Source organism: Fusarium proliferatum, assembly GCF_900067095.1.
Source record: "Fusarium proliferatum ET1 genome assembly, contig: FPRO_scaffold009, whole genome shotgun sequence".
In the NCBI taxonomy this organism is placed as follows: Eukaryota; Fungi; Ascomycota; class Sordariomycetes; order Hypocreales; family Nectriaceae; genus Fusarium; species Fusarium proliferatum.
In genome coordinates this window covers 1,334,732-1,356,840 of record NW_022194798.1, presented here as the reverse complement: position 1 = coordinate 1,356,840, position 22,109 = coordinate 1,334,732, and the positions used below count along the sequence as shown (strand labels likewise).

Sequence of the window (22,109 nt, the reverse complement as noted above, 5' to 3'; positions counted from 1 at the left end):
GAAATGCCTGGACCTATTCGACAGTGGCCTGCGTGGCCTGAGTACACATCTGAGAATGCAGCGTCCTCCAAAGACCCTGAGTTCCTAGAGGTCAAGAAAACGATCATCAGTGAGTATGGGGCTGAGGCGCTTCAACAAAGCTGGATTAAGGTCTGCAAAGAGCTCGAAAGAATCACTGATGAGATTATCGAGAAGAGAAACACTATTATACCCGTCTTCGACACTCAACAAATTATTGAAGATGGCTTCTTACCAGAGCAAGAGGCGAAGATCAAGAGAATCGGCTCGTTCGTCTGTCGCAACACTGTTCCCCATGAGAAAGCGACAACACTTTACTCAGACCTCAAGACTTATGTCGCGGATAACAAAGGCTCTATCCAAGCATGGCCCAAGGAAAGCCCCTCAATGCTGGTCTTATACAACTCACCAACGCAAAATACGCTTCGCTCTCATCCAGATCACCTGAAGTTGCAGAGAAAGCTGAATGAGCTTTGGAAGTACTCTGCCGAAGATACCTCACCCGACGCTCTTGTCTACCTTGATGGCATTCGCGATCGTGCGCCAGGCCAGCCGTTCCTGGGGTTGGGTCCTCATATTGATGCTGGAAGTTTGTGCCGCTGGGCTGATCCAACTTACCGGAAAGTCTACGACAAGATATTTTCCGGCAGACCAGAAGATCATGATGCTTATGATCTCGATGCGAGAAAGAATGCCAATCAAGAGCTTTACAAGGGCCCTGCTCACTCTACAGTATTGCGCACATTTCAAGGATGGACTGCGTTGACACCAACGGCACCAAGAGAGGGGACTATTATGATATACCCCAATGTTAAGACTGTTATCGCATACCTCCTTCTGCGACCCTTCTTCAACCCACCGGCGGATCTAAATCATATAATGGATGCCGAGAAGTGGACGTTTGACGACTTGACGGGTTGGTTCCCGGGAACTATGAAGCCAGAAAGTCAGCGCTTGAGTCGATCATCCCATCCTCATCTGAGACTCGAAGAATGCCTTGTCCATATGCCAGAGGTACGACCTGGAGATACAGTCTGGTGGCATTGTGATGTAAGTGGATCTTTTCTCATGATTTCCGCCCAATTATCTGATACGAACTTCAAGGTTTGCCATGCTGTTGATACCGAGCACCTTGGAACGAACAACGCGTCGGTGGCCTTCATAGCTGCGTGCCCTACAACACCATCGAACGAATCCTACGTCAAAGAGCAGCTTCATGCTACACTAGAAGGACGACCTTCTGCTGATTACGCTGATGGGAATGATCTGGATGAGAGCACGCTGAAAGGATATGTGGGCCTTGATGGTCTGAATGATGAAGCACGCAAAGCTTTCGGATTCCACCTACTGTAAACATGGCATGTCTCTACATCTCGAAAGACGACAAAATACGTGTCGTGTGAGAAATAAATTATTCGGGCAGGCTAAGCTCATAATAATCTGCCCGTGGTTCTGTAATATTGTCGAAATCTTGTTTTTGGCATTGGACTATCGTTTAAAAATCACTTTGCTTCAGTTCAGCCGAAAAACATTGTAATGTACAGTAATTATATTACTCAGAGTCTCATTGTGTTTGTAATGAATTCGTCATCACAGTGTGGATGGTGGGGAGAGTGATGTATGACTGATCTCATTGTGGCGCCCGTCGCGAAGAGCGTCAGCACATAAGCCCAACATGAGCGGACAACTCCCATCTATTTTATCATCCTACCAACAATTCAGTCCCAAGATACAGAAGCTTTTTTCGAGATAATCACACAAAATGTCGACTGCTATTGTCGTTGGAGCCACAGGTAGGTGATTATGCCATAATCAATGCTGCATATCTTACAGTCACGATAGGCATTCTGGGCAGAGAGATTGTTCATCAGCTTGGCCAGAACCCCCAGAAATGGAGCAAAGTCTATTCACTTTCACGTTCTCAAAAAGAGGAGTTTCCTTCCAATGTTGAGCATAGACACATTGACCTCACTGGGAACGCCGATGAGGTAGCCAAGAACCTGCAAGGTATCGCGGCTGAATATGTCTTTTTTGCCGCTTACCTCCAGGAGGCAGATGAACAGAAGAATTGGGATGTCAATGGTGATATGCTACAGGCGTTTCTAGATGCCCTCGTTAAGAGCGGTATTGACGAAAAGCTCAAGAGATTCCTGCTTGTTACGGGTGCGAAGCAATATGGCGTTCATCTAGGACCCGTCAAGAATCCCATGCTCGAGTCTGATCCTTGGCAAACCGACCAGTCAACGTTTCCACCCAACTTCTACTACCGTCAGCAGGATATTCTGAAGAAGTTTTGCGACCAGTCAAATGGCCGTATCAGCTGGAATGTCACTTATCCCAACGACGTTATTGGCTATGCACGGGGAAACTTCATGAACCTGGCTACGGCAGTTGGCATCTATGCGGCAACCAACAAAGAGCTTGGTAAAGATCTTATCTTCCCTGGCTCGGAGAGATTCTACACTGGGTTCGATTGTTTCACAAGCGCCGACCTTCATGCAAAGTTTTGTGAGTGGGCCGTGCTTGAACCTTCGGCTGCCAATGGGGCTTTCAACGTCGTCAATGGTGATGTTGAGAGCTGGCAGAATCTATGGCCCAAAGTCGCAGAACGATTTGGAACGAGGGTGGATGCCTCACAATTTCAGAAGTCACATCCACTGAGCTCATCCACTGATTTAAATCCTATCACTCCAATTAGCTTGCATGAGGAGAGATCCGGACTCAAGGGTGTCACCAAACCAGGCAAAATGGAGCAGATGGTCGATTTAACGAAATGGAGCCAGCAGGAGGAGGTAAAGGAAGCTTGGAGGAAACTTGCTAAGCGGGAGGGCTTGGATGAAAAGGCATTGGAAGAGGCTACGTGGGGATTCCTAGGTTTTGTGCTAGGTAGGAATTATGATCTCGTGATCAGTATGAGCAAAGCGCGAAAACTTGGTTGGACTGGGTAAGTTGACCGTCCATCAGAAATTTTGAGACTTGCTAACATTAGAGAAGATATGAGGATAGTTGGGAGGCCCTGAGCAAGGTTTTTGGTACTCTGAAAGATGCCAAAGTTCTTCCCTGAGCTTGTTGTTCCATGCCAAGTAAAGCGGCCTAGTATCTATAACAAGATGGATAGTTCAGCAAAATCTCAAAATCTCAAAATCTCAAAGCCATTTATGTACTAGCTTCATTGATGCTTTTCCTCAAGACTTGAGCTGCATGCCGAGCTAGTAGGTTGTGTGACTCAACAGCGTCCAGCAAGACAAGCCCAGCTTCAATAGCCTCGAGGTACTCCCGGTTATCCTTGGAGCTGGTGCTTTGGCATTCCCGCAACAGAAACATGGCAGAAGAGTAAATATGATACGACAGCGCCCTTGGAAATTCAGTATGCTACAAATAAACGTATGGGCGGGGTTGTCTTACCACTGCTTTCTGGTTGATGCCGGCTGATCCCAGCTTCGGTTAATCCAGATGAGGCTCATGGCAGAAGTGATGCTGACTGTTCGTGCCCAATGATATTCCTCGGGAGATGATAGCCACTGATTTTGAAGCACGCGGTTAATATGCATTCGGAGGTGCAACAACACGAGAGTCAGGTCGTAGCGCTGCCATTTGATCCAAGGCTGAGTGGCCTCAAGGGCTTGTATCTCTGCGTTAGTGGCTGCGTCACTCTCGGGTTGCAGGTGGCTAGGCAGGGTGTCAATGATGCTTGCCAACCCCTCATCTGCAGCCTTGACGATGTTGACAACATTATTTAGTGACTTTGAACCGTACTTCAGTGATACGCGAAATGTATATATGACTTGAGATGTCTGGGCCATGAAGATGTGATAGTGGACAGGGTCTACAAGACCTCCTTGTGGCTCAGGCTGAGAAATCGATGGTAGGGGGATGTCAAAGTCAGATTCGTCTATGACTGGAGACTGATATGTCAAGTTCAACCTGATTGCGAAGCAGGCAATTAGCAGTTGGCCCAAATTGATGGCATGCAGCCTTACCACTCGCATATTATTAGCGTCCACCATAGACGACGCTCTGCTTCAATCCCGAGGTGCTGAACTTCTCTTTCGTTGTTGTCTTGACCAAGACGTAGAGTTTGGGCAATCCGAATCGCAGAAACTCGCAAGTGGTGCCCCATCTCCGAATCTCCACGGTTATTGAAGGTCATGCACAGAACAGCTATTGCTTGCACATTGTGTACATTGGCAACTCGCAAGAAGTCTGCTTGTTGTAGACAGAATATAGCAGCTTCGTACCAATTCCGCGACACCTGCTCCACGGAGAGGTCATTTGATAGCTGCAAACTTTGGGCCTCATTGTCTTCCATCATCAAAAGCGCTGTCTACAGCGCCAGTCAGTTTTGTTCCTGGTACCTGACAGATATATCTTGACTTACACTGAGGACACTGAAGTAGAGAGCGAGCCATGGAAGGTCAGCCTTATCGAGTGCCAATCCATTCTCTAAACTGCTAACAAAATTGTCACATTCGTCCTTGAACTGTGGATACTCCAAGGCATAATGTACCCAAGAGTTCCACGTCCTATCAAACTCTACGAGTTTGTTGCTGGAATCCGCATCGGGCAGTATGATATCCGCCCAGTTCAATACAGGTGACCTGTCGATGTTGGATTCCGAGGCAAGGCTTTCCCATAAGCCATCATCAAGCTCACCTGGGGCGTACTGTATCTCATCCAGCGAGTTTTCGAATCGCTGAGCCTGTGCATGGTCAATGATTGGTTGGCGATCTTGCCGCGGTTTGAGGGTCACAATCTCTCGCCGTAGACGGTCGTTTTCTTCCTTGAGCTCTTGGTATGTAGGAGATTCGGGACCGTCTTGCCATCTATTATCTCATCAGCTTCAATGACACAAACAAGATTAGCATGGTTCACAAACGTGGTTACCTGGCCGCGAACAAGGACCATTTCCCTGACACATGATTCAGCCTGGCCACGCTTGATGCATCGTGAGCACGGAACCGATTTATCGCATTTTACTTTACGAGATGAGCACGACAGGCAACTCCGCGGGGCTCGCTGCGTGGAACGAAGGGCAACTACAGCGCTTGAACGATGCTCCATCCTGACTCCGTCAAGGGTATCACAAAGGTTAGACGGTGAGGAATAAGAGGGGACCTGATCGCAAACTCAACCGAGCTGGCCCGATAATCACCTGCGCTGTGATTGGATGGACATACGCGGAGGTGACGCTTATCGCAGCTGCCCCACGGTATTTGAACTTCCCGATGTAAGCATATCAACATCAACATCAACCTACATTCTCTCCTCTCCCTTTGCTGCATGACTAACGTGCCATTTCAGTTCTTCAAGATGCCTTCTGTCGTGGTGTTCCGTGGCGCAGCCATTCACTCGATCGACCTCCAAGCACTGGAATTTGTCGACGATGCAACACTCGTCATCAGCGACGGCCTTATCACGGGATTTTGGAAGAAACCTGCCGATGTCCCCAACGATGCATTTCCCCCTGGTGCCAAAATCCACACTCTTCCTCACGGTGAATTCCTCATCCCCGGATTTGTTGACACTCATAACCACGCTCCCCAATGGCCGATGCGGGGTCTTGGCCAAGGTCTTCATATTCTCGATTGGCTCGACCAAGTGACCTTTCCCTTTGAAGCGCGCTTCTCTGATCCAGAGTATGCGAAAAAGATGTATGAACATACCGTTCAGGACTTTCTGCGACAGGGCATCACGACTGCTTCATACTATGGCTCCCGTCATGCTGAAGCGACACGCATTCTAGCAGACATATGCCACGCGAAAGGCCAACGCGCGTTTGTTGGAAAATGTAACATGGACAGAAACGCACCAGATTATCTTCGTGAGCAAGGAGCAGAGGACTCTCTTCGCGAGACCAAGGAGTGCATTGCTCATATTCGTGCCCTAAGATCCGCCGGAGAGGGTCAAGAGGGGTTGGTGAAGCCGGTTGTTACACCAAGATTCGCAATCTGCTGCACTGACGAGCTTCTTCGTGGCCTTGGAGACATGGTACAGGCAGACGATTCTCTGGCCATGCAAACACATTTCAACGAAGCTCAGCAAGAGATCGACTTCACCAAAGAGCTGTTCCCTCAGTTCAAAAGGAGCGAGGCTGATTTGTATGAAAGCTATGGTCTCCTCAACAAGCGCAGCATCCTTGCGCACTGCACCATCATGACCGACTACGAAAAGGAACGTCTTGAGGTGCTGAAGTGTGGTATAGCTCACTGTCCCATTGCCAACATGACCGTCGGCGGTGGTTTCATGGTAGCGCCTATCCGCGATTTCCTCCGTCGCGGGATTAAATGCGGTCTTGGTACCGATAGTGGAGGCGGCTGGGCATCTCAGATGCTATCGGTCATCAGACAAGCGATGATAGCTTCAAATGCCCGAGAGGTTATGTCCAAAGGCGATGACAAGGCTCTCTCACTTGAGGAAGTGTTCTACCTGGCGACAATGGGGGGCGCCAACGTGTTATGTCTCGAAGACAAGATCGGGAACTTTGAAGTTGGTAAAGAATTTGATGCCATTTGGGTAGCTACAACAACAGGACTGCAGTCCGCTATGACTCCTAGAGAGGAAGAAGACTCACTGAGGGGGTTATTCGAGAAGTATATCATGACGGGCGATGATAGGAATGTGGCACAAGTTTTTGTCAAGGGTCATAGAGTTGCAGGGAGCCGACAGTATGACTAGCTTGAACAGGCTCTAGAGTCTTCCTCGGGCTAACAAGGAGCTTGTGGGCATATAGCAGTCTGGCGATCAACAACTCATGCTGGCTTACATCGGCTGCGCTTCAACAAGTCACCACTTTCGCTTCTTCTTCTTCTTTAAGAATGCCTACAGTTTGATGTTTGTCGCTAAGCACTAAGCAAGCCAGATGTGTTTGCAGTCAAAAGATGTATTATAATAAAGCTCGACTATCGCAGACCTAAGCGTCTCTTCCTCTCACGTTCCGCATCCATACATGGTCGGCAAGGCCGACTCGAATGTTTGTCCTCCCACCCCAATGATATGTTGCACTGTTCTGTTCCTTTGTAAAGGCAAGGAATTTCTCCATGGTGCCACGACATGAGGTGACTACAGGTTCCCCAATGTCATACCATCATAGTTTTGCACATCTTGGTTCGGATCGAATGGTGACAAATTTGATAGTTGTTTACTTTGTGATGAGGTCTATGTGTGTGGAATCCTTTCTCGTGATGTTGGAAATGTTGAGAGGACAGGTCTGAGGAGACCTTTTTATACGTAGAGTGGCTTTCTGAATGGAGGTATGTCACAGTTGTATGTCAGTCACAGCTCTGGCTATGAATCACATAGACAAGTAGTTTAAATTCAAGGTGTTCTTATCAGGTCCATTGCATGATGATTTATGATAAATTTACCTCCAGGCTATAGGCGTGTGGCCTTCTTTCTCTCCTCTTCCTCTGCCAGCTTTTTAGCTTCATCACGAGGAAAACAGTCTGTTTCTATCGATCTGCTTGGGTTCAGTTCGAGGCCAGCACAACTTCCACTGTCCTTGTTACCACAGTCTAAATTCTGGACCTCATGAGTGATTTCATGACCGCATTTGCCAATGACATGTGTGATGATGGTGATGCACATGTTGATGCTGTTTGCGATTGTAGCAATCAATTGATTGTGTAACTACTCGCGTCAAGTCAATGTATTAGGACTTCGGTTTTGTTTATAGCTAGACAGACAACCACGTCGAGGCATACTAATTTATAGTTATAGTAGGTCACCAAATCATATAGAAAATAGAGAGTGGTGAGCTCACACAAAACAATCATTGGTGATAACGACGTACTGCAGGATGGATCTTGCTTCGCCTATCACCGAATCAAGCGCTCACTAAACCATATCAGGTTGGCCGTTTCCAAGCTTGGTTGAGTTCACTCGGGTCATCATCCATCCCCGCTTCGTGACAGATGTTTCATCCCTGTTTCTTCATCAGCAAAATCTCTTTATCACGACAAGTACAGCAAATATGGAAGGGCAGTGGAGGCTAGATCGGCTACCGCCAGAGATCTTCTCGATGATCTTGCGCAAGCTCAAGCCACGTCAAATAAAGCCTCTCATGCAGACCAGCAAGACCATTAACGCAATGGCCAAGTCAATGTTTTACAGGAGAATGATATTCTCCAGAGATAGACATTTTAGACGGTTTCTGAGAGTCGCCAAAGGAGATCCTAGAATTCTTAACATGATCCATCACTTGGACGTCAAAAACGTTGATGCTCGATATTTCTGGCTGCTCCTCTGCCTTAACCTTCGAAACATCGAGAGCGCCACTTTGAGTAATGGAGAGACGATGATCTTTGGAGCCCGTGACGGACTCGCTGATTTCCAAAACATGGCCTCGCTTTTGACCGGACGTATAACCCCTAAGCCTAGACTGAAGACTGGTAAGTTTGTACTCATAAGTACAAAAATGATAGGGGGCTAACGGTGCACACAGTATCTTATGATATCCGGAGCCCAGACCCGCGTGTTTTGTCTCTGGATGAGATCAAACTATTCCGCTACCCCAGCCTTACGTCCTTGCGCCTCCATAACGTTAGACTAGATCTTTATGCCCCTGATCTAGTTCAGCCTCTTCCATTTGAGAATCTAGAGTCCCTCCATCTAGAAATTTACAATTATACTGACAAGATTCTGGAAAGACTCTTGCGAAATGCAAAGAAACTCAAGCGCTTCGAGTTTCACCACCCTATGAATGAATCAGACCGAAATATCCCGAACTTCCCACGACTTCTAAGAACATGCCGAGAGACTATCAAGGTCATAGAACTCTACTGGGACTGTCGCCGCCCGGCCTTCGAGGACAAGCCCATGAAATTCGCCAACTTCACATCTCTTCAATATATCGCCGCCCCACCAAGAGTTCTGTTTGGAGCTTACCCCTACGAACGCGATATTGAGTGGTTGCCCAAGCTCAGGGAGCACCTACCGCCAAGCTTGAAGGTGATGTTCTTGCAAGACATTGAAATCTATGAAAAGACCCCGCTATTGCCCTCAGGCCAACAACTTACCGATGACTACGTCCCATGGTGGTATTTGATGCCTGCCGATTATGACATGGTTAAAACTCTGCTCGATTATGAGGCATTGTTTCCAGCGCTTTCTATTATTGCGTGGACGTCACCAGTAGGCACAGAACCGCCGTGGCAACTCGATGAGCCTGCCGTCAAAATCGGTATCGAACTTAAGTGCGCGAAAACCAGGATACAGTTGGAACCAGACGAAGAGTGGCTTGATGAGCTGGAAAGAAACCCAGCGACGGTGTACTCAGATACTGCTTCAGAGTTTTCAGAGACTGGTTCAGAGGAGGCTACAGTGGATAAGTCCTGAAGGCAAGGTGATGATCCCGCCCATTGCTATGACTTCCATCATGCTCAGTACATATGTTTCATGTCAAGCTAGTTGCAGTATGCATATATTAATATGCCAATATCGTTACAGCTTCTATTTTCATTACTTGGTATCAACATTAAAGTCTTATCTATGAGCATATATGCTTCTTTGTATCGTTCTCGTATAATCCTTTTCCGCACTGCGTAACGAAGGATTGGAGCTTGCTGCTGTATCTGGGTATCTTGGGTCTCTCTCCGCCGAGTCATCAACCTCGACGACCACCGATGTCACGGTATCCATCTGGATAGCCGGCCCTCTCAGAGATTCTTGGCTGATGGTGCGTGTCATTCCCTTTCGACTTCTGTTCTCCGACCCGCTCACCCTAGCAGGCCATGACCACCATCCTCCAGCGACGTTCTCGTCTGCTTGTTGGCCACCCTGGATCGAGATCGTGTTTCCGAACCGGCGACTAGGTGTCTTGAGGAAGGCAAAGGTGCTAAGGCCAACATCGTCGGAAGAGACGTCGTACTTTGAGGCGAAGACGATGGTGTTTCGGGTCGTGCCAAATAGCAGGCAATCGAAGGAACCGTTGGATGCAATCATGGCACCAGCAAAGCAGAAGTAGCCGTTGGGTACACTCGCACCAGCCATCGTCGCGATACGGCCGGCCGCAAGAGGAAGGGTACACATGACATAGATGACGGGGTAGATCAAGAAGGCAGGGTTGCGGCTGAGTTGGAGTTGCATGGTATCAGCCTGGCTTGGTGATCCCGATGACTCAAAGCGGGCTTGACGACGGAGGTGGAAGAATATGATGAGGTACAGGATAGATGTTGTACCAAGGCCGAGGAAGATGTAGAGGTAATGTGTGAAGAGTCGAAGGTTCTCGTACTTTCGGTTCATCCAGCACTGCACAATGTTAGAGTATTACCAGTCAATGGTGTATGTTGGACTTACCCAGCTTCCAGCGCGGACAAAGAACCCACCAAACTCGGCACCATTGCGAGTCGCGGCAATTGGAATGAGGGAGATGGCGTAGACGAAGATCCAGATAGCGATAATCATTGCGTACAGTACTCTTTGTGGTGTCTGCCGTCGCTTGACTACCGCAAGGTAAGTGTGAATGGCAATTGCAGTGATGAACATGGACGAAGCCAAGTCACCAAGCGACACAAAGAGTCCCTGGGTATAGCAAGACGCTGTTCCGACCATGATGGCATTATTTCGAAGCCACGCCACGTTGAGAAAGAAGGCTACTCCTTGGTGCATGTCGGCGAGTAGTAGATTGATGATCAGCACGAGGAACTGATTTGGTCGTCGAGGGGCGGTAGGAACATTTCCGTCCGCCTTCTTATTGGCATCTTGATCGTTCTCTGCAAATATCCCATCAATACCCAGCGTAAAGTCGATGGCTCTTTGGATCGGTCCAGTCGTATGTTGAAAGTGCCCCGAAGGCTGCGACTTGATGAACAAGCTCCATGTCGTAAGCTTGTACACCAAGTAAAAGAACAAAGTACTCGCAGAAAAGAAGGAAATGAAAGCGAGGACAGTAACGGCAGTCAATCCGTGTCGAAGATCATCATTCAAAGGGTCCAACGTCCGCCCTTCAACAGGAAGATCACCCCACGCCATTATTATTGTCTTAAACGATAGAATCTGTCGAATCTCAGGAACGAGAAGCGAACTGCAGATGAGAAATGACAGCCCCCCACGGGTATTAAGAGCGAAAGAGACCCTGAATGGGCCAAGAATGTAAAGGATTTATCGCCCAGAGGCACAGATCCACGATGTGACATCGCTTCGCAGCTGAACGCCCGTTCTGTATTAACGCATCAAGGGGATCCTGGCATTTTTTCAGCACTAGAGTTCTCGGCCGACTCTTTTCGCGCCGAGGCTAGGCCAACCTAGTCGTCTCTCACGGATGTGGCTTTTTCCGCTGCAGATTCGTGAGAAGAAAAACGTGGAAGTCATTTGGCTATTCTACGGGCCAGTACGTAATTGAGATCCATTCTTGACATCCTCTAGGTCTTGTCAGTTGGAGCGTTATCCATCACCCTTGAGGGTAGTGGAGATTGAATGTCGTGTCTCAGGTTGATGAAGAAAAAAAAAAAGCCAAAAGAAATATGCTTAGAAAATGGGTCTTCACCGACCCAAAGATCGCCTCGCTTGCTACGGCACGATTGCCCATCAATAGTGGATGAAAATGCAACTCTCCAGTTCACTTCAAAACTCAACTCTATTTCTCTCACCTCAAACACGAGCCTCGGCACAGAATTCATCGTCCTTCTGTTCCTGACATGGCGTTGGCAAGTTAGGATCGGCGCACGCGATGTGGCGTCGAGCGAGTCAGTGTTTGGTGTCCAAACGTTCCTCGCTAGAACATTCTTGGTAAAACGCTCAGACATAGCGTCCATCCCATGTGTCTTAGCGCACCGAGCCCTGGAGTTTCGGCAGTTTTGGTCATAGCGGATGACATTTTTCACATTTCATGCGTCGAGAGGGTCTAGAACGAGTGAGGTCTTTGACTTTTGTTAGTATCGGGACTGAATCACGATTGGGAAGTGAGGCTGGGTGAGTGAATCGCGCCATATTCCACCGCTCAGGTCCGTGCTGCTGCAGAAGATGAAACAATACTAATTATATATGCATTGGACCTAAAATTGGCTGCCATTGAGTTTGAACTTAGGCCATATAAACAAAGCAAGTCTTCATTTCGATGCGTTGCATATCTGCCACCGTATTATTTAATGTTATCTACCGGGCATAACTCAGCGCTCAGCCCTACTTCACCCATGATCCATGACCGTACATTATAACTATTCAGGCCGCTGCGCGAAACAGCTTTCTAAACTGTCTTCTCGGCGAATTGTCTCTCGACTTCCTCCGGAAACTTCCCAATGCTGTCTAATCTCCATTCAAACGCCACATTTTCTTTCAGTCTCTCATAATCGCCTCCGACACCTGTGCCCTCTTTCTTTTCGCCGCCGCGAGAGATCCAAACACTTCTGAGTCCGAACCGTTTGGCCGGGACGTGATCTGCAGTCAAACTTCTCGCTACGTGTAGTAAATCCCCGCGATCCTTGTCGACGCTCAGATCGCTTCTAAGGTGATCAAACAAGTAGTCGAAGTTTGCCTTAGCGGGTTTATAACTACCGATGTCTTCGGCAGTATAGACCTTGTCAAATTCGGCGGGCTGAAGATGCTCTAGAGTTGAAGAGACGTTGACGTTATCCATGTTAGTGAGGATGATAAGCTTGTAGTGTTTCTTTAAAATTTGTAAGCCTGGAATGGTGTCGGGAAAAGGCAGCCAAGTCCCGGGTAGGGACTCAAGATGGCTCATTTCCTCTTCTGGTACAGAAACATTAAGTTCGTTGGCGAGATTCTTGAACGAACGCGCGACGATACTACCGTAGCGTAGGGTAGGCTCACTCTCTTCAAGGACTTGGGTAAGCTCATGAAAGCGCTGAATCAACAAAACAGGATTCTTTTTGTAATCGCTTTCCGAAGGAAGACGACTAATGATAGGCTGTAAGCCACGGACCATACCGGACTCTTGGTCTATCAAAGTGCCATAGCAGTCAAATGACAGGGCCTTGAAGGTAGTGAGATCAGGATAAGACATGGTGGGAATTGTTTGCTGGAGAGCCAATGACTAATGAAAAAGATGAGGTTTTGGTTAATATTTATATTCTCCTTTCTAGTAAGTAAGGAATTGCGTTTAGGGGAGACGATTAATCACTATTGATAGCTTATATATACTGGACTCAGAAGGGCGCCATTGACGAGATCACGATTTCCTTCTCACCACTGACGTCAAGGCAGGATCCTTCTGCTAAAGCGGCGAATCATAGCGAACTGTTTCAGTCGATCGAATCTTTCAACAAGGCCATTGAAAAGCATATTGTTTACCAATTTCCGATAGCAAATTGGTTCATGAGTTAGACAACCTTAGTGTAGAGTTCCAGTAATTGGGAAATAATCACAAGTAATAAAGGCCAAGCATTTGCCAGTCTAAGAAACAAAAAGAATGGCTAGAAAGGAAATAACACCAAAGAAAAGAATATTAAGAGGACCTAATCAGAGTGAGATGCTTAGCTACCAGACAGCTTGGATACCGCAGGTGCCTTGCGCACCCAATCCTGTAGGCCACTCTCAGCAGCATCAACAAGCCATCTCGCCAGCGCGCCTCGTGGGAAAGAGTACGTATAACCCTTCTGCCCAACATATCCCACAAAAGATTTCCCGTCTTGCCTATCTTTCGCCCAGCTTTCCTTATCAGAGCCCCCAGGGATAGCCGAGATACGGAATATAGTCCAATCGAGGTCCTTGGCATCGATCTCGAAAGTTTTCCCGATCGTGGTAATAGCGCGATAAGCGTTTGAAAAAACGGCGCGGACCACGAGATTTACTGTTGGTTGGAGGACAGTCCATGAATCTTGTTTCTGGGTGATGGTGAGCGTTCCCATGGCAAAGATTCGCTTAACGCCGCGTCGGCGCATCGCGGGAAAGAGGGAGTTCCTGTAGAAGTCGGGAATAGAGTTTGGGGGCGAAGTACGATCGGTTATTAGGGGCCCGAGGAGCGAGATGACGATGTTCACCTTGACCACGGCTTGGTCGAGAGCTGCCTTGTCGGACAGATCTCCTTTGATGATCTGACAAGGTTAGCTATTTTCTTCATCCACGGTTGTCATCCTGCGTGTGACTTACCTCAAGTGATGGATCGGCGATCAAGTCCTCAGGTATCTTTTGAGGGCTTCGTGCATATGCCACCACTTTGTGTTTGCGATGAAGTAGCTCACGAAGGAGACAAATGCCCGCGGGCCCGGTACCGCCGAGCACGAGGACAGTTAACGAAGGCATCTTGAATGGAAGATTGTGGTTAGAAAATGAATACTAGATAGTCCCATGAATTGACGTTTATATACGCATCTTTGCTCTACAGCCTTCCTCAAGTCCTCACATAAGCGTCCCGGCTCGGCTGCTTTTTGCATCCGTCCATGCTCCGTTTGTGTCAACAGTCGATAACCCGCCCGGGAGCCATAGAATTGTAGGCCCCAATTTAATGACCTGTAAAAAGTTTTGTAAGCAATCGAAGCAAGCTTTCAAGGGAGTTCAGCATAGGGTTGAGATGCTTGGCTTCAGCGCGAATCTATGGAGAGAACGCATCTCTTTGGAGACACCCTGCCGTTAATTGAGGTTGAGAAGATGACTCAATGCTCCCAATCATGGGGACCGCATCTTGGTACCGCGATAATACTGTTCAAGCATATTCTCGACGCCCGAGAAATGAGGCATCTTGTGTGGCGTGTACTAATTGATCTAACACAGATGTCAGCGGAGCGGGCGAACAGAATCGATTAATCAGGCGTCAACTTGCTTTCTTCTACAGAAGTGGCTACTCTTTTTCGCTTCTAAGATCATTCCCACTGATATCGTATCTAGCAGTTCACTGGAGTAAGTTTCGCGTCTCAATGACCATGACGAAATCGGGTTAAGCTAAAGCCAGCCTAAATATGAACCATGGAACCGGGTATGAGAATGAAGCTTTTCTCAATATCGCGGAGACAGTGGCTCTTGAGGTCTAGAAGAAGAAGCAAAAGGGAATGGATATTTCTCATTCATGACTCTGGCCCAAAGGATAGGCAAGATTCTTGAAAAGCTTGATCGAGGGTCTGAATGACAAAGCGATCCGAACATAAAACGGCTCTCATCAGCGAGGTGAGGGTTTCGAGGAGTTGACTGTACTACGAACTATGCTGCTAGGCGTTATCTCACCGTTGTACTGGTCGGTTGAAACTCCGAAGCAAACGAAGTTGTTAACCTCGCATCTAGCAACTTGCAGCTACTGCAAGGTTTGAGTAGTCGAAGATGCTTTTGAAAATAAAAATCGGCCAGGGGGAAACGAAGGCTTAAATAAAGACTGGCGGAAAAAAGAATCTACTAAACAGCGGCGCCCATAGCGTAGGCCATAATGATTTAATATGTTTATAGTTCGAGGTTATCAGCAGCAATGCTCACCTCAAGAGTCCGCCCTTCCTTCAGGTTGCCTTGCAGTTTTGTGTTTTGGACTCGAAATTACCTGTTAAACCATTTAAAAGTTAGCAAACAACGTTATAATAGATTGTAACAAGATCCGATGCAAAGTGTTGTGTGTCAGGCGATGTCGGTTCAATGGGTCCTCATAGACGCAGTATTCCATGCGAGTAACCTCAGTTCGGCAAAATATTATACATCATGTATATTGGAGTAGGGAAAAAAGAAGCAGGTTACATCTCACCTTTCGTCAATGGTCTTATTGACAGTGCTTGGTAGTTGATGACTGGTATTGTCAGATCTAAGCTGAGACTCCTTCCAAAGTTTATATGCTATGATATGTATGATTGCATGCCTGACTTCATTATCTTTACCGCTGATATTATCAAGATACAATAACATCTTATTGCTCACGATGAATCATTTTGCATAGTATGGGACGCAACGTCACGCCGAGACGAAAGGAGTTCGGCGAGAGAATGTTCCCTGCTCTCAATGCTGCAGAGTAGCGGCTCGGGTTTGATAAAGTGCCCGTTGGATTGATGAGGGGTCTCACTCCAATTCCGCCATCCCACAACTCGCCGTGAAAGAAATCACTCGAATTATGTTTCTGTTCTTCTTATGCAAACCCTCATTGATATTTGAAGACATGCAACAAGGTTTGGGTTCGAGCGATGCAATTTAGTCAAGAACAGCTTTCAAGCATATCCTAAATCTAAACATTTTTATATTTTATAAAAGGTATTTACGAGTCTAGAGTATCACCTTCTGAATGATATTTAGTCTACTTCCACACTCCAGCTGAACGCATGAGCGACTCTCTCGCTCGTGCTATCAAGGCAAAGGTGCCTGACAGTGAACACTGCATCAATCAAGATATATTAGATAATTCCCCCTAAATTCAGCACAGGATGCTCGGAATTAGACATCCTCGATACAAAATGATACAGAATGACTCATGATGATTCTCCCGATTTGGAAATTCTGAACTGGGGATGGCTCGCGCTGATTGGAGCACTGGAAGTTTCATCGTTAACGAGAGCGAGCGAAGGTCTAGAATATACATATATGCAGAAGACAAACAAGCGGAGCTTTCAATAATACTCTTTAAAATCATCAAGGCTGCAATGTTTGGCGCTGAGCATCTTTGCTTGGATCCCATCAACCTTCGTGTGAGGCGCGTGGCATGACCAACGTATCTGCGATCTTTCGAGCGTTAGAAATTATTCTTAAGTGCCTACTAGCACTTACTACTCCAGGATGCGCAATTTTTCCGATGATCGTTTTGCAAAGCGCGATATGCTTAGTTGAAGAGGTGTTAACATGCATCGATACCGACACTGGACGTACAAAGACATTTCGGCAATGAAAACTTAGTCAAGAACAACAGCCTTGCTCTTGGAGGCCAGTTGTTTCTCTGACCATCAATCAAAGTTACGTATAAGAAATATCAGTGACGGACTCATGCTTGCTGCTAGTGTACTGATATGGCGATGCTGACACCTCGCTCGAAGACCCGAATGCTGGGCTCCAGCTTCATCCACAAGAGTGTCGTCTTCGCCTACACTCGATTTCACATACTATCCATATCTCAAATCAGGTGCGATATATATCATCTGAATACCAAGTTATGTAAGTATACTTAATTCCCACTATCACTTGCGAAAACAGGATACGATATCCGGCAGATCAGATTGTGCTCGGCAGATGTCAACTGCCGACCGAGATGATAAAGACTTGGCTTAGCGAGCCGCCAATTTTGTATCCAGATTCGGTAGAATAAAATGCCGATCTCATTTCAGAATTAGAATCGTCATTTTTACATAGCTTGATCTCATATTAATTAGAATGTCCCTCCTGGGGATGGATGCCCCCGGGCCTAAAATTCCGGGCGTACACGTTCGAAGCCCACATTATTTTGTCCTGCCACCTCCGCAATCAATGGGTTTCCATTTTGATCCTGGCCATTCCGCCGATCGGTCCGAGAAAGAAAAACCATGAATAACGCCTTTGTAACATTGGATGCATTACAACTCTCTCCCCATCGCGGCCGATTTCTGCTCAAGATATTCGATCAGCACAAGGTGACGCGCTTTAAGTTTGGGCACCCGTTCCCGCGCTTGATCCTGAGTTGAGTCGCGGTAATAAAAGAACACAGCTACTGGGCATGAAAGCCAAGTCTGGCGATAGTTGCGCGTTCGGTGATTCGAGCAGAACCGCTATTTGGTTCCTTGTATGGTCCGACAAAGAGAGCGAATATGTTTCTTTGGTTGAGGACAGTGACTGTTGAGAGACCTCAGTCACAGAGGGAGAGGTAGGTTCATTAACGAATGGCATTTTTGCAGATTATCAGACGGTTTGTAAAATTGATCGGCGATGGTATTCCACTTTAAGTGATTTGGGCGAATGCACCGCATTTATGGTCGTTGCACCGTATTTATATCGTAGCCACGACACGGGGCGTTGGGTGAACCTCCGCCTTCTGTGGTCCAGAAGACTACCGTGTAAAATCAGTCATTGCGGGGGTGATTCCCTCCGTGTTACACTCGGACTCTTCGGCATATTAGCGCTACTGACCGCCCTACGTAATGAAATACAGGGTCCAAGAGACATCCTGTTTTAGATCGCGTAGTGTGTCTCTCTCATGTTCCTTTTCTTGCTGCTGATTTCTCTTCTCTTTCTGCTCTGATTAACCCTGTTTGATCCATAGGCAATCATCCCTGGTACTCGGTAGTCCAATAAACATGGCGCAGCGGACTTGAGCTCAGACAAGACTCTAAGCGAGACCTTGATTTACAGTGGGTTATGCAGCCCCCAGGCCAGCTGATGCTTTGGGATCGCCGTCTTGGCATCTGAAGACCTGCACGGAATCATCACCCACGCGTCGCAGTTGTTGATTTATATTAACAGTCCTTCTGTGTATGCTTCTTGTGTATGAATCTCAACATGAATCTTGAGCCCGTTCCTCAAGTGAGTATAAACACTGCACGCAATAAAATTGCATTTGCATGTGACTGATGGTTGCAACCCATAGCTTTTTGACACATGAACCCCCCAAGGCCCTTCGGGGAGGGTCTGCAACCCATAGTGAAATGCAGGGTTCAATATGCATCTCTGGCACGAGACAGTCTACACTACGTCATGCGCTTCTAGAGCGCTGATCCCGTCTGAACCATCGCTTTCTGGAAGTGGTTTTAAGGGTTTCTCTGGTCCCCACGTATGAGCTATAATATCAGTACCTGCGAATAAATACATCTGAGCTTCTTTTTTTCCCACGAAGCACTTAATCCCTGAAATTTCGTACTGGACTATGAATCACACCAAGCAACCCGAGATGGATACAGACAAGAACAGGCGCCTCTTGAATCGATATGGGATCCTACCAAAGCGAGGCAACCTTCTCAGTCACCAATTAGAGGTTCGCATGACCGGTTTTGTCCTTAACACCTGTCAAACTAACAGTTTTGGTGGAAGGGAAGAAAATATTTCGACTCAGGAGACTTTGCTCTTAACCAAGCTCATCGGTCATCTAACATTGGCAACGTCACAACAGGTCAGGAACATCCAATCCGTCAGGAAATATCAGAGCCCTCTAGTTCGGTCCCGAGTTCAAGCAACATTGATGATAACGCAACCCAACCGTCATCAACGAGACAAAGAAGCCCAGAAGTAAAATTTCATGCCCAAACTCACCTTCATCAAGAGATGGAAAGCCCTCCCGAGAGTGAACATCATAGGACAGATGAGAGAAATAACGGGTAGGTCACTGTTGATATGGTATGCGTTTAAAAAGCCTGACTCAGTGTGTTGGTTTTGAGGTCTTCCCGTGCAAATTGAAAACGGATATTGATATCTCAATGGCTGTCTATGTAGTTTTAGCTTTATCGGAGCTCTCTTCTAACGCCAATATCAAGCCTCGCTCTCTTCCAACCACTTGAACTGCATTGTGATCGTCTTAATACCATCAATAGAAGCGTAATTGGTTTAGTGGTAAAATTCTCCGTTGCCATTCGAGCAGCGTCGGGGAGCCCAGGGTTCGATTCCCTGATTACGCATTGAAGGAGTTGAAGCTCATGATATCTTTTTGCGATTGCATTCCTTCATATTTTTGTGAGTTCTGAGGATGTCCTGGCTGGGTGGTGGAAGTGGCATTGAGGCTTGAGCGAAATTCAAGAGGGAGGTCAACTTTCAAGCCTCTGCTTGGTCAGAAGGAAAGTGCGGATGGACTATTTCCATTTCTGGTCACTCGTACCATTTCTACCACTGAGCGTTGACATACAGTTAAGATGGGAGGTAATTATAGAGACTGCTGAGACCTAAGATCGAAGTACTGTACTTGTTTATTTGTTTCACCTCTTTCTATGCTCACTGTTGGGAGATGTCTACTTTGCTCCACCAAAACTCAGATTGTTTACGAGCCCAATCATCATCCGTAAACACAGCAGTCTTGCCAGCATCTCCTCCTATCAACTCCTCATTACCTTCGCCAAATCTCAACACCTTGGGACTCTTAGGATCATATGCCTCCCATTTGGGTCTCTGGGGATACTCTCCTGGGACAGCATTGGGATCATCTCTTGTGATGAAGCTGGTAACGTAATGGTTCAGTGTCTTGGCCAGGTCTTTTTGTGTTTCGGAGACAACGATGACCTTGGGATCGCAGACTTCGTAACGCATGTTATCGGCATGCTGAGCACCGTTGTTCACTGTGCTAACAGCGGCCCAGTGGTAGAGATAGACGGGCACTGATGGGGAGGCGAGCTCGGCTGTCTGGCGTGCGGGAGCGACATAAGCATAGTGCGCATATGCGGCCTCGATGCGCTTGTACTGTGACCCCATATCTTTGCGTGTCTCCTTGTACTCAGAATCCTCAAACTTGGCTGGGTCTCGGTAGAGCTCCTCGATAGTGTCCAAATCCTTCGAGGTAAGCAGCGGGAGCAACTCAGCCCAGAAATGTCGAAATTGAGAAGACTCCGACATCTGCTTGCTTACATAAAGCGAACCTTCGTTCGTGGTAAAGCCAGTCATTATGGGCACCTTATGCCACTTGCCCGACTTCCATGTCTCAAGAGGCGGTCGCGCGATGACTTCACCGTCAATGACAGGTTGGAAAGCCCAGCGAAGGGAAGGGTTGTACTTGTCAAACGTGGCTGTTTGCGCATCTGTAATGACCTTCTCAGGTTGTTGACGCAGAAAAGGGAAGATCTCATTCTCTGGGAGATCTTCGGGGACGCCGACCGCGTGGAGGAAGTCCTTGAACTGGGCTTCATGAATCGGCGCGTTGTAAGGTCTCACGGCTCGTGATGTAGGAGCTCCGGACTCAATAATGGCCTTGTGAAACAGAGGGGCGACACCCTCATTATAGTGCATGATATGATGACCGATCTGCTTGAAGTTAGTTGACTGCATCCCAGAATTGTCGTTCGAACTTACAGAATGAGCACCGGCAGACAGACCAAACAATGTGACATTACTGGGATCGCCACCGAAGGCTGCGATGTTCTCTTGCACCCACTCCATCATGAGAATCTGATCCTTTAGTCCAAGGTTAAGAACACCCTCCTTCGCACTCAGACTTGATGGCAGAAATCCCAAAGCTCCAATTCGATATTGAAACGTCACAGCGACAAAAGCCTCGGGTGCATTCGCCACCATCGATGCCGTCTTGTGCATATGCGCCGAGCCTCTATTGAACGCACCACCATGGATATACAGCGCGACTGGTAACTTGTCATATTTATCCGCTGACTTTCGAAAGATATTCGCCGTCAAGCAATCCTCGCTCTGTTCAAGCGTGGGACCTACCAACAGTCCCTTGCCAGGAGCTGCGGGGCCATATTCAGAAGCATCGATGACTTTGTCAGGTGAAGCTGGGACTTTGACAGGGAGGCGGAAACGAAGATCGCCTGTTGGGGGTAGAGCGTAGGGAACCCCCATCCAACCATCTACGGGTTGGGGTAGGCTATCATTCAGCTTGACGCCGACAAGTTTGCCCTGAGGCAAGGAGATGGTTGGAGTGTCTGGAGAAATCTGGCTACCCATTTTGACTTACTTTGGTGTTATCACAAATGAGGAATCGTGAGAATATAATGGTTAAATACAGTAAAGACTCGACACTGACGAAACTCACTGTTGGAGTAGCGCCACCAGTATGAGGGGCATCTCCTCGGCGTCCAAAAACCCCTCCGCTCTCCACGGCTCAGTTCCGACAACGGCTTCAACACCAGAATCACCGGAGATAAGTGCCATCTGCGCTCTATCTTTCCAATCTGAGAAATAAAACACGCGAATCTCCTTGTTCAGATCGGGGAACTTCCATGCCCCGTGATTTCGCCTGTTGAATATGGACCCGATCGTTGCCGGCATTAGATCTGAGGACCGAGTATCGGAGCTTGGTAGCGGCCAACTAGAACTAGGCCTAAACCCCGCAAACTTGGGTGATTTTAGTGAGGCTGTCATTGGTGAGAATGCCGTTTGCGCTATCTTGAGTCAGGAACTGCTGCTTCGCTGGGATGGGATCTGCATGATACACTGATAGGGTTAATTCGCTTGGTTGATACGAGAATCATGTACTCCAGACCATTGTCTATCGCTTGCTTGACTGAAGGGAAGGTTATATGGGTCTTTGGCTTCCCATGATCATGAATCCCAAACTGATCTCGCAGAGCAACGTACCCACCTAGCTTCTCACGTTCAGTTGGGGTGCTAGGAATCGCTGGTCT

General features: G+C 47.5%; 10 protein-coding genes and 1 non-coding gene across 11 annotated transcripts; 6 read left to right on the top strand and 5 right to left on the bottom strand.

The window, feature by feature from the left end:
* Positions 1 to 3: 3 nt before the first annotated feature.
* FPRO_15277 (uncharacterized protein) lies at positions 4 to 1,371 on the top strand (the record flags this gene model as incomplete). Its single annotated transcript, XM_031220420.1, has 1 exon — positions 4 to 1,371. One exon carries the CDS (start codon positions 4 to 6, stop codon positions 1,369 to 1,371), a length of 1,368 nt encoding a protein of 455 aa, XP_031086081.1.
* Positions 1,372 to 1,780: 409 nt separating this feature from the next.
* FPRO_15278 (uncharacterized protein) lies at positions 1,781 to 3,082 on the top strand (the record flags this gene model as incomplete). The annotated part of the gene is made up of 3 exons (XM_031220419.1): positions 1,781 to 1,811; positions 1,861 to 2,962; positions 3,013 to 3,082. 3 exons carry the CDS (start codon positions 1,781 to 1,783, stop codon positions 3,080 to 3,082), a joined length of 1,203 nt encoding a protein of 400 aa, XP_031086080.1.
* Positions 3,083 to 3,174: 92 nt separating this feature from the next.
* Positions 3,175 to 4,923, bottom strand: FPRO_15279 (uncharacterized protein; the record flags this gene model as incomplete). Its single annotated transcript, XM_031220418.1, has 5 exons — positions 3,175 to 3,373; positions 3,424 to 3,942; positions 3,999 to 4,342; positions 4,397 to 4,841; positions 4,895 to 4,923. 5 exons carry the CDS (start codon positions 4,921 to 4,923, stop codon positions 3,175 to 3,177), a joined length of 1,536 nt encoding a protein of 511 aa, XP_031086079.1.
* A 405-nt stretch (positions 4,924 to 5,328) lies between these two features.
* On the top strand, positions 5,329 to 6,693 carry FPRO_15280 (uncharacterized protein; the record flags this gene model as incomplete). The annotated part of the gene is made up of 1 exon (XM_031220417.1): positions 5,329 to 6,693. The coding sequence occupies one exon, from the start codon at positions 5,329 to 5,331 to the stop codon at positions 6,691 to 6,693; it is 1,365 nt and encodes a 454-aa protein (XP_031086078.1).
* A 1,294-nt stretch (positions 6,694 to 7,987) lies between these two features.
* FPRO_15281 (uncharacterized protein) lies at positions 7,988 to 9,351 on the top strand (the record flags this gene model as incomplete). Its single annotated transcript, XM_031220416.1, has 2 exons — positions 7,988 to 8,405; positions 8,459 to 9,351. 2 exons carry the CDS (start codon positions 7,988 to 7,990, stop codon positions 9,349 to 9,351), a joined length of 1,311 nt encoding a protein of 436 aa, XP_031086077.1.
* A 147-nt stretch (positions 9,352 to 9,498) lies between these two features.
* FPRO_15282 (uncharacterized protein) lies at positions 9,499 to 10,986 on the bottom strand (the record flags this gene model as incomplete). Its single annotated transcript, XM_031220415.1, has 2 exons — positions 9,499 to 10,263; positions 10,312 to 10,986. The coding sequence occupies 2 exons, from the start codon at positions 10,984 to 10,986 to the stop codon at positions 9,499 to 9,501; spliced, it is 1,440 nt and encodes a 479-aa protein (XP_031086076.1).
* A 1,213-nt stretch (positions 10,987 to 12,199) lies between these two features.
* On the bottom strand, positions 12,200 to 12,976 carry FPRO_15283 (uncharacterized protein; the record flags this gene model as incomplete). The annotated part of the gene is made up of 1 exon (XM_031220413.1): positions 12,200 to 12,976. The coding sequence occupies one exon, from the start codon at positions 12,974 to 12,976 to the stop codon at positions 12,200 to 12,202; it is 777 nt and encodes a 258-aa protein (XP_031086075.1).
* A 469-nt stretch (positions 12,977 to 13,445) lies between these two features.
* FPRO_15284 (uncharacterized protein) lies at positions 13,446 to 14,214 on the bottom strand (the record flags this gene model as incomplete). The annotated part of the gene is made up of 2 exons (XM_031220412.1): positions 13,446 to 14,006; positions 14,062 to 14,214. 2 exons carry the CDS (start codon positions 14,212 to 14,214, stop codon positions 13,446 to 13,448), a joined length of 714 nt encoding a protein of 237 aa, XP_031086074.1.
* Positions 14,215 to 18,493: 4,279 nt separating this feature from the next.
* FPRO_15285 (uncharacterized protein) lies at positions 18,494 to 19,149 on the top strand (the record flags this gene model as incomplete). The annotated part of the gene is made up of 2 exons (XM_031220411.1): positions 18,494 to 18,604; positions 18,850 to 19,149. 2 exons carry the CDS (start codon positions 18,494 to 18,496, stop codon positions 19,147 to 19,149), a joined length of 411 nt encoding a protein of 136 aa, XP_031086073.1.
* Positions 19,150 to 19,360: 211 nt separating this feature from the next.
* Positions 19,361 to 19,442, top strand: tRNA. The gene is given in 2 exon segments: positions 19,361 to 19,396; positions 19,408 to 19,442. It is a non-coding gene; the product is annotated as a tRNA-Gly (tRNA).
* Positions 19,443 to 19,752: 310 nt separating this feature from the next.
* FPRO_15286 (uncharacterized protein) lies at positions 19,753 to 21,429 on the bottom strand (the record flags this gene model as incomplete). Its single annotated transcript, XM_031220410.1, has 2 exons — positions 19,753 to 20,772; positions 20,821 to 21,429. The coding sequence occupies 2 exons, from the start codon at positions 21,427 to 21,429 to the stop codon at positions 19,753 to 19,755; spliced, it is 1,629 nt and encodes a 542-aa protein (XP_031086072.1).
* Between the last annotated feature and the right edge of the window lie 680 nt (positions 21,430 to 22,109).